At 34.7% G+C, this 14,585-nt stretch overlaps 1 protein-coding gene and 1 pseudogene across 2 annotated transcripts; both read right to left on the bottom strand.

Moving 5' to 3' along the window:
* Positions 1-881: 881 nt before the first annotated feature.
* On the bottom strand, positions 882-1,806 carry LOC110783625 (germin-like protein subfamily 2 member 1; annotated as a pseudogene).
* Positions 1,807-12,135: 10,329 nt separating this feature from the next.
* LOC110783585 (uncharacterized) lies at positions 12,136-13,849 on the bottom strand. Of its 2 annotated transcripts, XM_021987939.2 has the most exons (2): positions 13,343-13,482; positions 12,136-13,266 (listed from the first exon to the last, which is right to left on the bottom strand). In XM_021987939.2, the coding sequence occupies exons 1-2, from the start codon at positions 13,345-13,347 to the stop codon at positions 12,309-12,311; spliced, it is 963 nt and encodes a 320-aa protein (XP_021843631.2). In that variant the 5' UTR covers positions 13,348-13,482; the 3' UTR covers positions 12,136-12,308. The 2 variants fall into 2 exon arrangements, with proteins under 2 accessions (XP_021843631.2, XP_021843630.2); XM_021987938.2 differs by having other exon boundaries at positions 12,136-13,849.
* Between the last annotated feature and the right edge of the window lie 736 nt (positions 13,850-14,585).

Below are 14,585 nucleotides of genomic sequence, written 5' to 3' on the forward strand. Positions count from 1 at the left end.
GGGGGGGGGTAGATCTGATAGTTGTTCATGTTCTTAGTGAACAACTCTTGAACAACTTTCAGACCACATAAACAAAAGTTATTACTGTAGTATGGCATACGAAGTGCAGAGTATTATTTAAGGACATGGAGATCAGTAGTACGATAATTGATCTATTACTTGAAACAGAGCATAAACCTAAGTCAACTAATAATCGTAGTATATTTTAGTTAATTTGGATCACAACTCTTACATAAGTTTTGTATTGCCTTGATTAAGTGGGTGTATTTCGTGCCAAGTGGTGGCTTGTTTGGTTATGGGTGGATTCTATGGATGTTAGATGGGTTTCTTTGTGATCTGGTTGAGCATTGGGGTGGACTGGTGGTGGGGTTGAAGCCGTGGACTGGGGGTGGTTCTGGTTGTTGGGCCGAGCGGTGGTGTGGTGGTCAAGGTGACCGGAGGAGAGAAATGGTAAGTGGGGTGGATGGGGTTAGAGGACTTTGGGGATAAGAGGAGGGAGGGGTAAATAAATTGACCTAACAAACAACATTTAAGGAAATCAGCCTTGTTGATGTTCTTACCCTTACCCCGAAGACCCCAAAACAAACGCCTCCTAAAAACTTTTCATAATTAAGCCCTCGGTTCAAATCTTGTGATCTAACAAGGCACTTTCTAGAAACTTATACTCCATACAAAGTCCTTCCTTGAACAAGAAGAATAGTTCAGGAGCTGCAGGACTGCAGGAGTATCACAATTTACTAAAAGATATGAAGAAACTGGATACTGTCATGGCGCAAAATTTGTAACTTGGTGGCAAATCTGATTATGTGATCTGATAACTTCGGAAGCCAAACACTTGACTAATTGCTTTGTGCAGTCATAGCAATGTCTTTGCTTCCATTTTATCTTGGATACTACAAGAAACAACGTATTTCATATTGCCAAATTATACAGATTTGTTTAGCCAACAATTTGTATTAATCAACACCAATAAAGAACAACAGTCTCAACAATATGGAAAACACAAAATAATTCAATAACGAAAAAAAATTAATTCAATCAACTATTAACATTCCTTAATTCCTTATTGCCAAATCAATGCCAATATCACAAACTAACACGTGAATTTAAGATTCGTGTTAAATAGCCAAGGAAAAAACTTACTTTTTTTGGAGTAAGGCCAGCCCTGATCTTCTCAACATTGTGTTGGTCAATGTTAAAGGCCTTAGCCAACACATCATTAGGCACGGGAGCAGCTGCAAACTGTTGAGTGCCTGGAAGTTGGCTGTTGAAGGCAGCTAAAACAGCAGCTAGGTATTTGGACATGTTTTTCTGGAAGTGAGCCAAACCTCTAGGGAAAATAAATACTTCACCGGCCTTAACAACCTTGGAAATAAGCTTATTGCTGGTGGTTATGAAGCCAACATATAGTTCTCCTTGTAGAACAAAGAGCATGTCAGTGGCATGGAGGTGAATGTGAGGTGGGTTTAGACCATAGGGAGCAAAGTCAGCATGAACCATGGACTTTTGAACCAAGGATAGTGTTTGTGATTTGGCCTGGTTTTGAAATCCCAGTGAAGAAGAAGTCTAGTGGGGATATTGTGCTAATATCTTTGTAGGTAAACCCATTCACTAGTATTCCTGATACTACAGATCATACACCTCTTATTTGATCATACGAGAGTTCTAAAACAACTATTTTATGATGAAGACTTACCTGATACCATCAGCAACGCAAACATCTTGAAGCATGTCAGGATCACTAGCAGAGGCTCCAATAGAAATTGCCACCAATGGAACCACCAAGACTGCTGTAGTGCCCCCCATTTCAAATAAAATTCAAGAGGGAAGAACCACCGCTGCGATAAGCATGGACAAGAGTACAAGAGAATAATCATACTCAAAGTCTCTAGGCTAGAAAACAAATAACTAAGCATTCTGCTTAGGGGTGGCAATCAGATCAGGTTGGGTCGGACTACCCCGTACACGGACCTGATCTGTTTAAATATTCGGGTTGAAAACCTAAACCTGAACCTCATCTGTTGACTATCAGGTCAACCTGAATCTGAACTGTTTTGACCTGAAAATTTCATATATTTTAAAAATCACAATAAAAATCAAGCCAAACTTGCTACTTTCAGGTTCAGGTTCAGGTTAACCCAAACAGTACATACTCATACTACAAACAAGTTTAGACAGTAAAAATTTAGAATTCAGCCTCTAAAGGCAACAGCTCCTGATAAGTTCAACTTGAATATTTTACACAAAAGTTAAACTTGAATATTTTACACAAAAGTTAAACTCTTAAAGAGTTAAAGTATTAAAGGTCTAGGAGCTAAAGGTGCCATTAAGTTAGCACACCCAAATAAGTTTGCACAAAGTATTAGAAGAGTTTTATAGACCAAATATAAATTGCCATGAAAGGCACAAATTACACATACTTAGAGTTTTTAAAACAAGTACACAACATCAAATATTGTTGGAGGAGGATGGTCGATGAGCCTCAACTGGTGGTGACATTGATAATAGAATATCATCCCCTTCTACATTCACTCTATTTGGTCAGACCCTTCAGAGCAACTCCAATGGTTGGAAAATGGACCTGCTCACTAAAAAAAAGAACATATGAGCAGGTAGCCCACCATTGTTGCAATAATGACATCAACAGCTACTAAAACATTGTAGCTATTTTGGGCAGGTAGCTCAAAAAATAAAAGGGGAAAATATGAAATAAATATTATAGGGAGCTACAAGGGATTGTAGTCCACCAATGTGAAAGTTTGTAACTTAAAATGATTGTGGCTAGAAATATGATGTGGCAAACTTAGCTACATCACCTTGTAGCCCACCATTGGAGTTGCTCTCATGGCCAGCCATTTAACTCACAAGCATTGGATGATAAATAACTATAAACATTACTCTAAAATGAACTATTAATAACCACATCAGCAACCATGAATTCGAAATGCACAAAATCAAGTAATCAACCACTCCTTAAAGTATACCACTAAATTAACAAGCCAAAGGTCCAAACAATAGCCACGAATCAACATAAAATCAGCCATTAAAAATCCACATTAGTATACTTATTTAACATCAGCCAGTAAAATCGACAAAACTAGCATATATTGAGCATAAGATCGACAACATTAGCATATATTAGAACATAAAATCGACAAAATTAGCATATATTAGCATAAAATCGACAAAATTAGCATATACGGAGTATTTAACATTTAGCATAAATTCAGCATATATAAAATCAAAAAAAATCAAAAAAATTAGCATATATTAGAGGAAGAACAACAAAGAAAATGAATAAAGAATCAGTGAAGTAAGAACATTACCGAGTGAAGACTGAAGAGGAAGCGGTGCACTGAGCTGTTGAGTAGAGGAAGCGGCGCAATATTTTTGGCTCGCAGATTTTTGGTATGAGGTATGGGTTTGGAATGATCAAAACATATACCTTGTGTTTGGTTTAGAAAAAATCATTTTCTAAACCCATACCTCAAACCTACAAGGTATGGGTTTTAGAAACACCAAGGGGGAGGTAGGTATGACTCATTCCAAACTTTAGGTATCAAATAAAAGAAAAATGTTCATTCCCGGATATAACCAAATACATAGTATGAAGAATCAAGTTCCAACCCCATACCACCATGATTTCATTCTCGATTCCAAACCCATATCACTACGCGAACCAAACGCCCCCTGAGAGAGTGAGAGAGAGACTGATCGAGAGAGTGAGAGAGTGGAGGGTAGAAATTTAGGGTTAGGTAAGTTTTGTAGTTAGAAAAATTTAGGATAAAAGTGAAGTAACTTTGGGCTTGGGCCATTAGTGCATCAAGCTACTCCGTATTGTTTTTCCTTAGCATATAGAAACTCCGGTTGTTTTTTAAAAAAATCGTTTTTTCTAAACTATTTAAACTACTGTTTTAAATTTTCAATGTCTTTTTTGAACTTTTTGATTTTGACCCATATAAACAATCGGGTTACACAGGTTGGTTTCGGGTTGATATTTTCAACCTTAACCTAACCCATTTAACTTCAGGTCGGCTTCGTATCTACCCATTTAATTAATCGGGTTGAAAATCTGAACTCAAACCCGCTATTTTCGGGTCAGGTTATCAGGTCGGGTCAACTTTTGTCAACCCTAATTGTGCTATACTACCTACATTTCAAAATGATCTTTACACTTCCGTTTTAGTCTATTTCATAATGTTCTTTATACTTTGTTTTATTTTATTATTGGACATGAAAATAAAATTTACTACAGAGTACCTTACCTTTCTTACCCCCGCAATATTTATAATTTTCCACTTAATTTCTTTTACATTACTCATTTTTTTTCTTACAACCACCCACTTTTTTACACATTTTTCTTACTTCATCCATATTTAATTATCTGCAACTAACTTTTTCATTTTTGTCTTATTATTTGTGCAAATAGTAACCGTAAGATCTTTATGAAACGGAGGTAGTATATACTACTCAGCCTTTAGATGAACCCAAGGCATCAAATCATCAATATCTTGATAGTTTTAAGTTTGCAATTTGTCTAGAAGAGGTGAGTTTAGCGCAGTTTATCTTACCCGAAAAGTATGGCTGGCAAGATGCAATTCCTGAGGCTTGACCACTTCAACAAAATCTGTTATAATGCACATTCCATCAAATAATTCTTTTCTTCCTCAAATAAAAACTTATTAACAAAAGAATTGGTATAATGCATGTCATAGTTATAAGCTACTTGGATTTTACTATCCACTTAATTAAGTATGATTAGTTGAAATTACTAATTAGTTTAAAGAAACACAAAATGACTAGACAAGGATAATAATGGTAAAGACTCAAGGCTGGCATTTTTGGGTGCCTGGGTGGAAACATTCCCTCTAGTCTTGAATGTTTCATCCAAATCTGTGATACTACGTAGTAATGTTTTAATCACAGAATTCTCTTCTAAATCGAAAACAAAAGATTTGTTATTGCACAAATGATAATAGTGTTGCTTCGCGGCAGAACCACCCTCCAAATTCTGTATAGTACATTAGCACCCTCGTATATTTGACACCATTCTTCGGTAATTCTGAAATTAAATACACGTACTTGCCTTTTCGAGTATGAAATACTTCGAATTAGAATTTGATATTTTGTAAATATTGTACGGAGTATGAAGTTACTCGGTATTCACTATTGGAGCACATTTTTTTTACTTGAGAAAAAGTGTCAAAATCAATTTAAAAATTTAGAAATTCCTTCCCCAAGTAACTCTTCATTCCAAGACAAATTCGTTGGTGAGTCTAGCTATGATACCTCCTCCTCCTCCTCCTCCACCGCCACGGCCGATGTCGGAAGAATCTCATTCTTGCTTGAGAATGACAAGAGTAGTGATGAGATCTCGAGTTCGAGACCGAAAACCGGCCGGAAATCTTATAGTAACAACCATGATGAGTTCACACATCTTAGGAGAAGCAATAGCATTTCTACTGCTGCTGTGAACAACAATAATAATAACAATAATAATAATGGGTCAAGACCAGAAACAGGTAAGTTTTGGAAGATTGGGAGGTTGTTTAGGAAAAAGAAAGACAAGAACAACCACAGTAACAATCATTACAACAATGTTAATGTTGAGAGTAGTAATGTTAATAATAATGAGGAAAATCATGAGTGTAATGGGGTTTCGAGATCAAGATCACTTTGCAGTTTCAGGGGATTTTATGATACTGATCAAGAAAATGGAGGATTTGCAGTTTCATCTTCATCAGCTGCAAGAGCTTCGAGTGTAAGCACCGGGAATTTCGTCTTGGATTCAGCGAAAATGAGCTGTTTTAGTGAGTCTGAAGCAAGAATGAGCAACTTTGATTACTGTGATGCTTCTAATTTCATTGGTACAAACAAGAGTAATATATTCTCATTCAAGGAGACTGAGTTTGTTAGTAGTGAAGATCACGCTTTCATTGATTTGAAGCTGCATGATATGTCGTCAGAAACCTCCAGAGGGCCGCCTGATCTTGCTGCTATGAGGAGGAGTGGCCTTGGAATTGTCTAAGTGTTTTAAACAGTTAACCACTGGATCAGATTTTCATTGGTAAAATTCGCCAGCTTTTAAAAGCGTTGAAGCAAGAAGGAATTCATGAAGTGCGTTTTTTTCCTTTCTTTGCCCCCACCCCCACCCCCACCCCCATGAGACCATGACTCTATCAAATGTAGTTAATTCACTCTGTCAGTCAGACCAATGTAGACTAAATATCTCACCTCTCTGAAAGTTGTACAATATATAAAAAAATGAAATTATAAAACTGAAACATTGCTATATTTACGTAATTGATGACTAAATAAAATCCATAGTTTATGTACAGTAATGTAATAGATGTTAATTCACATAGTATTATATCGTTCCACTAAATTTCAGAAGATACATGTAAAATATTAATATAAAATCTTTTCACACATTTGGTTGTTGTATAGTATATGAATTGAACGATTATAAACAGCATTTGTCTTTGTATTGCATAGTTTGTGTTGGAATTGAATAAACGTGGATAACTTGATGAAACGTAAGCCATAGTCGCTTGTTCAATTCATGGTGTGGTAGTTGGTAATTTTCCTTTGTCGTTGGAACACAACGTTTGATCCAAGGTGTGGTAGTTGACATAATGGCTAGGGGCGGAATTGTGTCGAAACCTCTTTGGTAGACAATCTTCCAACTCCTTACCGGTGAACCCATTTGGAGGGACGGGCGACCCAATTATTGGTCGTGGAAGAAATGACATGGATTTATCCTTGAAACTTGAAGTTATTAGCGGCCTTATGGCCTCGACAAGCCCCAAGGACGACGACGACGAAGACGAGAAAGGAGAAAGGAAGAGGAATAGGATGAAGAATGTTAGTATTGACATTTTGTGAATACGAAGTGTAGTATAATGTTGGAAGGTTAAGTCTTTGGGTTATTGTAATGTATTGTGAGATTTATAAGAGGGTGGGAGAAAGGAGAAAAGAGAGTCATAAATAAACATGTGACTTGTGATTTACAACAAAACAACAGCTCATTGCTTGACTGACTAAACACTAAAGCATGCAAACTTACTGTACGTACTACTACAATTGGGGATAGTTGGGGATCTCTTTTAGCCTTTTGGTAACGTAGACAAGATCTTACCCGTGCCCTCCATTACTATGCCATATATATGGGTCAGTATTCAGTAATTATACTCTACTATTCCTACAAATATCAACGCAACCCCCCAACTTTCTCAAGTAATTATTTGGTCAACGTTTTCTTTCAATTAATTGAACCACTTGTCATGAATCATCTGACCAAAATCCGATTTCAACCGAACTCAGTAGAAATTTACGTCAGGTCCATAAGTTAGAGATTTGACCGACTCAAATTTTACCCTTTAAAGGTACATGTACTCTCTTCTCCTTGTTGATTCCTGGGTTTTGATGATTACAAGCTTAAACTATACTTACGACTGTTATCTAAGGAATGTCAGGAATAGGTCACTATAAGTCCACAGTGTTCGTGGTGTCAAAAGCAGATGAAGAAGTCAGCTAAGGAGCTATGAAGAAATCAAGTCAAAGACTCGTAGAAAGATTAAATCGAGGATCAAGAAGAGTGAAACTAAGGAAGTGTTATAAACACCAAAGGTATAAGACCAATGTACTTAAGATATTGCTTAGTATGGGAACAGAGTCTTTCGTAAAAGTCAAGTCAAGATTTATTTGTTTAGTCAAATTCGTATCTTAAACCAAAAGTAATTCGGTTTTGTTTTCAAAAGGATAAGTCGAGTTTAAACTGAATTTACTATCCTACTTGAGGTTATACTCTTGAGAATTTAAGTTGCTCTACAACTCTTATAATCGTAGAGATAGATTTTTACCAAAACGCGTTTTAACGATTTATTTGTAAAAATCTATCTTTTGAAAGAGTCATAATTAGTGTTGAATTAGAATCTAGGGTTTCTAGGTTAAACACTTAGAATCATATCAATAAACCTCAAGTTCTTCACGAAAAGATTTATCAGACTTATTAGCATTAATCCGGAGTTTTCAGGTATCGCCTTAAAGTCTTAATTTTTAGAGTTTGTTCCTGTTCCCATATAGAGCAGTATTTGTTACTTGGTTTTGTATCTTGTGTTGGTATTAGTTAATATCTATTCTTTCTGATTGAAGTGTTGAGTTATTGTATGATAAGCCTGAGTCATGCTTACTTGAGCAAGAGAGAAGATCTCACGAGAGATATGTGAGGTGAAGCAGTTGAGGGACTGTTTCCATAAGGGAAGGAACAACGAGGGGTTGTTCCTGGTTATCTGTAATCAGAGGCGATTCACAGATTGTTGCCCGAGTAGATTAGGTTTGTAAAAACTGAGTTGTTTTGCCTAATTAGTGAATGTGTTTAAGTCCCCAAAGGGGTCATGGTTTTTTTCCTCTCTATTGGGCCTAGAGAGTTTTTCACGCTAAATCTCGCTTGCATCCTTTACTGTTTCTGTTCCTAATCGTTTAAATTATCAATTCACCCCCCCCCCCTCTTGAGGAACTATGTGAAACTAACAAGAATGATGAATCGATGATGTCATACGTAGCTTAGTTTTGAATATTATTTGGCATACCACTTGGTTGATTTTGAGGAACTCAAATACATAACTATATGTGTTTCCTCATGCATATCATAAGTTCACAACAAAAACCAAAATTGAAAAAAGACAAAAATTGAATAGTACTTTTTTGAAAGAAAATGTACTTTTAAAAAAAAAGAAATTATACTTTTTTTTAACATAAATGGTACTGTTTTTACAAAAATGGTGCTTTTTTTTACATAAATGGTATTTTGCCCTGTTTTCTATTTTGTCGTTTTGTGGGGTGTTATATATTTGCCATATATAACTGATATCCGCATCGACAACCTCGATTTTAGCACACCTCATGTAAGTAGAGCACAAATGCACAATTTTTTATTCTCTCACAAATGATGTGCTAAAATCAAATAAACTAATGTAGCAAAATCAGTTTCCCTTAGTTTTGTGCTCATTTCTCTTAAGGACCCCCAATGTTAATCATATTAACATTTGTAAAACGCTAATCATATTAACATTGGTTAATTAGTTAACTAAAGTAATTCGTAAAAACGAGTTCTAAAACATAGTCGAAGTACTCCGTAAAAACTCCCATTAAAATTTGATATTAACCCAAATTTATACATTAACCAATCTAAGCCAAAGAACTCGTTCAATTGTTTGTAATTTCCAACCTTGTCTTACGACTCTTGAAAGTTAAAAACTACGGAGTACTACAGTTAACAAAAATTTTGTCAAATCTTGAATTCTTTGTATGGGATGTAAAATGTATTGTACTCGTCGAGAATTAAGATTCATGTTCTCATTTTCTTTTATTTTCATTAATTATTACTAATAATACGTAGTGGCCAATTGACCAAAGTTAACATCCTTTTGCCACTTGGGTATAAAATTTATCAACGGCGACATTTGGATATAAAAGTTAACACACGGTGACGTTTTCACCTATTTTTTCGTCGAAACTTGCGCGTGTCATACACTGCCCCCATTTCATTCGGTTTTATGCTTGTTTTTAGTATTTCAACCATCTAATATGGTTTTATGCCTTCTTTTATTATTTCAACCCATTTAATTTGTTTTTCTTCATTCTCTTATCTTTCTACCTATTTAATTCAATATAAATTATTTCTACCAATTTACTTTATTTTGCTACCTTATTTTATTGTTTCTCCATTTATTTTATTTTATTTCTACTCATTCAAATTATGATAGTTAGCTCGATTGTCGTTAAACTAGTATTTATAATTACACTGGTAAAAATCCGTTAGAGTTTATTTTATTTTATTTAATTTAAAGAGAAGTTGAACAAATATTTGGTTTGTATGAAATTAAATGTAACAAAATAAAGTTAGTACTACATATGCTCAAGAAATTGTTTAGCATACCAAACATTCATAAAAGGGATCTTGTGCTCAAGTAATTTATCTATAAAATCCGGTACACACTCATTAAGTATTGACTTGATCATAACACATAAAGAAGCTAATTTGATTAAACAAAATACAACCTAAAAGATAACCCAAAAGACATAAAAGTTGTACAAACCTAATCATCTTTGTTAATAAGTCAAAATAGTGAGAACAGAGAAATAAAGAGTAGAAATGAAGGGAGAAAAAATAACAAAAAGTAAGTAAACTCTGTAAATAAGAGAAGTCATTGAATTGGAAAAAAAGTAAGTAAAATAATTTAAAAAGGGAGAAAACGCGTGAGTTTGGGACAATGTATGACACGTGCGAGTTTCGACCAAAAAATAGGTGAAAACGTCGCCTTGTGTTAACTTTTATACCCAAATGTGGCCGTTGATAAATTTTATACCCAAGTGGTAAAAGGGTGTTAACTTTTATACCCATTTGGTCAATAGGCCTTACGTAGTAGTAGGTGTAAACAATTGACCTTCAAGCATCGTGCAAGCCTGAAGCCTCCTTTGTAAAGCATACTCCCTCTTATATTCTCATTGTCTTAATTACGACGAATAGATATAAAATTTACAGTTAATAAAATTAACTTGACTTTAAAATTTCAACCTATTCTCAAAAATATATAATTTTTTCAAAAAGTATCTAACTTCGAAAATGAAAATAATAAGACCTTTTAGAATAATTTTTAAACGAATCCAAATGAAAACTGATCGATCCAATTGACTGTGCAGGCTACCTCAGCTCCTAATTGCAAAGGAGTAGGTATGTAGTTCAATAATCTCGATGTTATGATCTAAGGTATATAAAGTGAGAACAAAACAGAATACACTTTTACAGATCTATTTTATTTTACCTACTAATAGGTAATCCACATATGATCAATCCAAACAAAAAGTTAAAGCTGCTTTAATTTTAACACATTCCATCTTAAATACCAAGGAGAAAACAATCAACATCTCAAAATGTTTATTAACCAACGCAATTAAGGCAGTAAAAGATTCACTAATTTAACATATCTCCGAAATACAGATGTCAATTAAATGAGAGAAGATGTGTTTAGATAAAATAGCGCATGCATGGATGTATGGATTTGCTCACGCTTAAGATCACTTACGTGATTTCTCTTTTTTGAATATTCGCCATGTATTATACTTTTCAGTTAAACCTGATTGTTTTCCTAATGAAATTCAAAAGGTCTTGTGCGCACTAGGTGTACAATAAATTTATTGTACACCAAGATAACTTTTACTCAATATTTTGTAACTTTAACCTAGTTTTGATTAACTTTTATATTAGTAATAAAAAAAATTGATAGATAAACATTTTAAATGGTTAAATGATTAATTTTATACATTATTTGTCATTTTAAAGAAATAAGTTTTACTAAAATTAAAAAATTTATCACTAAAAAATACATAACTTTTACATATATAAGCTTAACTTTTAAGCATTTTGAGTTAACTTTTACTTTGGTGTACAATATTTATTGTACACCCATTGTAAATAAGAATTTGTGAATGCAATTTGGCAAATTTTGTTTGGGCCACGTCGGATAAGTGGTAGCTTACCTTTTTCAATAGCTGAGTCAGCTCTTTAAGTACCTTATTGGGCCACGTGTTGACTGATTAGCAGCCAAAGAATCTTTGAGAGGTTTGATGTCACAGGCAGAATCTTGGGCTGGCTAACTGCAATTGTACATGTAGACGGGCCTTACTTATTGTAGTTTTGGGCTGGAAAAATATGTGTACTATCGATCATGCATGTGACTCCAGTAGCATAATATATGAATATGACAGTAGAATCCAGCAACTACAAATATAATCATACTTTTGATGCAATAATGTCTCATGTTTGACATGAGACACGAGGGAAAAGAGAACATCCCAACCAAACAAAAAATTGACACAATAGTAAGCCCACTACTTTTGTAAAAATTATAATTCTTAGCATGCTCGTACCAAAAGTTTGACCAAGTTAAAACGTGGTACCCGTTATGCAACACAATCACTTCCAATTATATACAAAAGGTAATCAAGAACTAGCATCGAGTTCTGTTTACATCATTGCTCTTTTGCCAGCTTGTTGCGCTCTGTAGAATCAAAGTACGATGGAAAATGCGGAAAAAAAAAGAAAAATTCTATATACTAACAACAAAACAAGCATTAAGAACAGAAATCCCCTTTGATTGTTGCTGTAAAATTAGCATTTTCTTCATCTAACATAAAGCTACATTACCTCATTTTCTTCCAAATGAACTTAAACAATTAAAAAAAAAAGAAAAAAAAAAAGAAAAGAAATGATACTAGGAAAGTATTAAGAACACATGAATTAATTCTCATGAATTGAAAGCATGATCATCATCAAATTTGTCAGAATTATTCGGATGCCTAGAAAACCATTTCCAAACCTTGTAACTCTTTCTGCATTTCCTCAATTCCCTCTCACTAACACTACTAATTCTACAAGACCCTCCACCATTTCTTAACATCTCATGATGCCCCATAACATCACCACCACCACCACCACCTCCGCCTCGATACCCGTATTCCTTGGTAGATAAACCAAGGCCACTCCTCCTCATAGCAGCAAGATCAGGCGGCCCTCTGGAGGTTTCTGACGACATATCATGCAGCTTCAAATCAATGAAAGCGTGATCTTCACTACTAACAAACTCAGTCTCCTTGAATGAGAATATATTACTCTTGTTTGTACCAATGAAATTAGAAGCATCACAGTAATCAAAGTTGCTCATTCTTGCTTCAGACTCACTAAAACAGCTCATTTTCGCTGAATCCAAGACGAAATTCCCGGTGCTTACACTCGAAGCTCTTGCAGCTGATGAAGATGAAACTGCAAATCCTCCATTTTCTTGATCAGTATCATAAAATCCCCTGAAACTGCAAAGTGATCTTGATCTCGAAACCCCATTACACTCATGATTTTCCTCATTATTATTAACATTACTACTCTCAACATTAACATTGTTGTAATGATTGTTACTGTGGTTGTTCTTGTCTTTCTTTTTCCTAAACAACCTCCCAATCTTCCAAAACTTACCTGTTTCTGGTCTTGACCCATTATTATTATTGTTATTATTATTGTTGTTCACAGCAGCAGTAGAAATGCTATTGCTTCTCCTAAGATGTGTGAACTCATCATGGTTGTTACTATAAGATTTCCGGCCGGTTTTCGGTCTCGAACTCGAGATCTCATCACTACTCTTGTCATTCTCAAGCAAGAATGAGATTCTTCCGACATCGGCCGTGGTGGTGGAGGAAGAGGAGGTATCATAGCTAGTGAAGAAGTTATTAGTATTATTATTATGATGATTACTAGAGCAAGAACAATAGGAAGAAAGCCTTTGCTCACCACATTGTGGACAAACTAGTTGAGCTAGTCTATCAGTAAGACAATAAGCACAAATCCCACCTGCAGAAGAAGAAGAAAATGATGAATTTGGGTGTTTTTTGCATGGAAATTCTGGGAAATAATTGTTTTCACCAACAAAGTTACTATAATCTTCTCCATTATTGTTGTTATTATATGCTTCAAGCTCTCTTTTTCCTCTGTCTCTCATGACTTTTAGGACCTAAAATTCTTAAGTTTTAGGTTCTGGGGTTGTGAAATTATTGCAGAATTGGAGTATTTGAGGAAGAAATTGAACTGGGTTTATGAGATTTTCGAATAGTTTTAGGGAAAAGTTGGAGAATTTTGGGGGGTTTTTTGAGGAAGAAAAGAGAAGGGAATATGAAAGAGATAGTAGAATGGAAGATTGAGCTTTAAGAGGGGAAAGTAAGGAGAGAGAATGGCGTTAGCTTTACGTTAAGTGAGAGTGATGAGGTCTGCAGGTATTATTGTTGTCATGGAAATTGAGTGAAGGAATGAAAGTATAATCAATTTCAATACTGCATGCTCTGCTATTATTTACCCTACTTTGGGTACCCCTTCTAAAAGGAATTTTTTTTTACCCTACTTGGGTGAGTGAGATGAAAATTGTTATTTGCCGTTGTGTCTCAATTTAGAGTGTCTTTTCTTCACCGTATAAGTTGTGGGCTTATCGGAACTGATTGAATATGATTGAAACTTTTGGAACCTATATACAAAATATACAAGAGAGTGAACTTCAGAAAATAAAGTTATTGGACCTGGTTTGAACTTATTGACCTGATTTAAACTTATTGACCTTATTGGACCTGATCGCAACTTATTTGAATTTAAATGAACTTATTGGAAATGATTAAATGCTTTTGTTACAAAATCTGGTACCACTGAGAAAATTGATGGGAAAAATGATGGGGTGATTGTGAGGTCCAATTTAGTTGTTACATACAAGTTATTATTTTGTCTCAAGTTAAAAAAATAAGAGTGCAATGACTTCAAGATCCAGCTTTCTAACACCTCCTGGCTCCTTATATGGAGTACTCGGGTACGTTAATCTGAATTTATTTCCTCAGTTGATCATGTTTTCTCATTTGAAGAATTTGAAAAAAGAAAAGTTGATGAAATGAGTGTAAGTGATATCTTGAGGTACGCCTATAATATTATTTGTGCAATTAAAATGAAACAGAATATGTTATATGTAGAAAGAAAAAAAAGGTGAGTGTTCTACAAA

The sequence above is a fragment of the Spinacia oleracea genome, chromosome 4 (assembly GCF_020520425.1).
Source record: "Spinacia oleracea cultivar Varoflay chromosome 4, BTI_SOV_V1, whole genome shotgun sequence".
Lineage (NCBI taxonomy): Eukaryota > Viridiplantae > Streptophyta > Magnoliopsida > Caryophyllales > Amaranthaceae > Spinacia > Spinacia oleracea.

Coding starts and splice junctions, on each gene's coding strand:
- LOC110783585 (XM_021987938.2), bottom strand. CDS start 13,550: ATGAGAGACAGAGGAAAAAGAGAGCTTGAAGCATATAATAACAACAAT.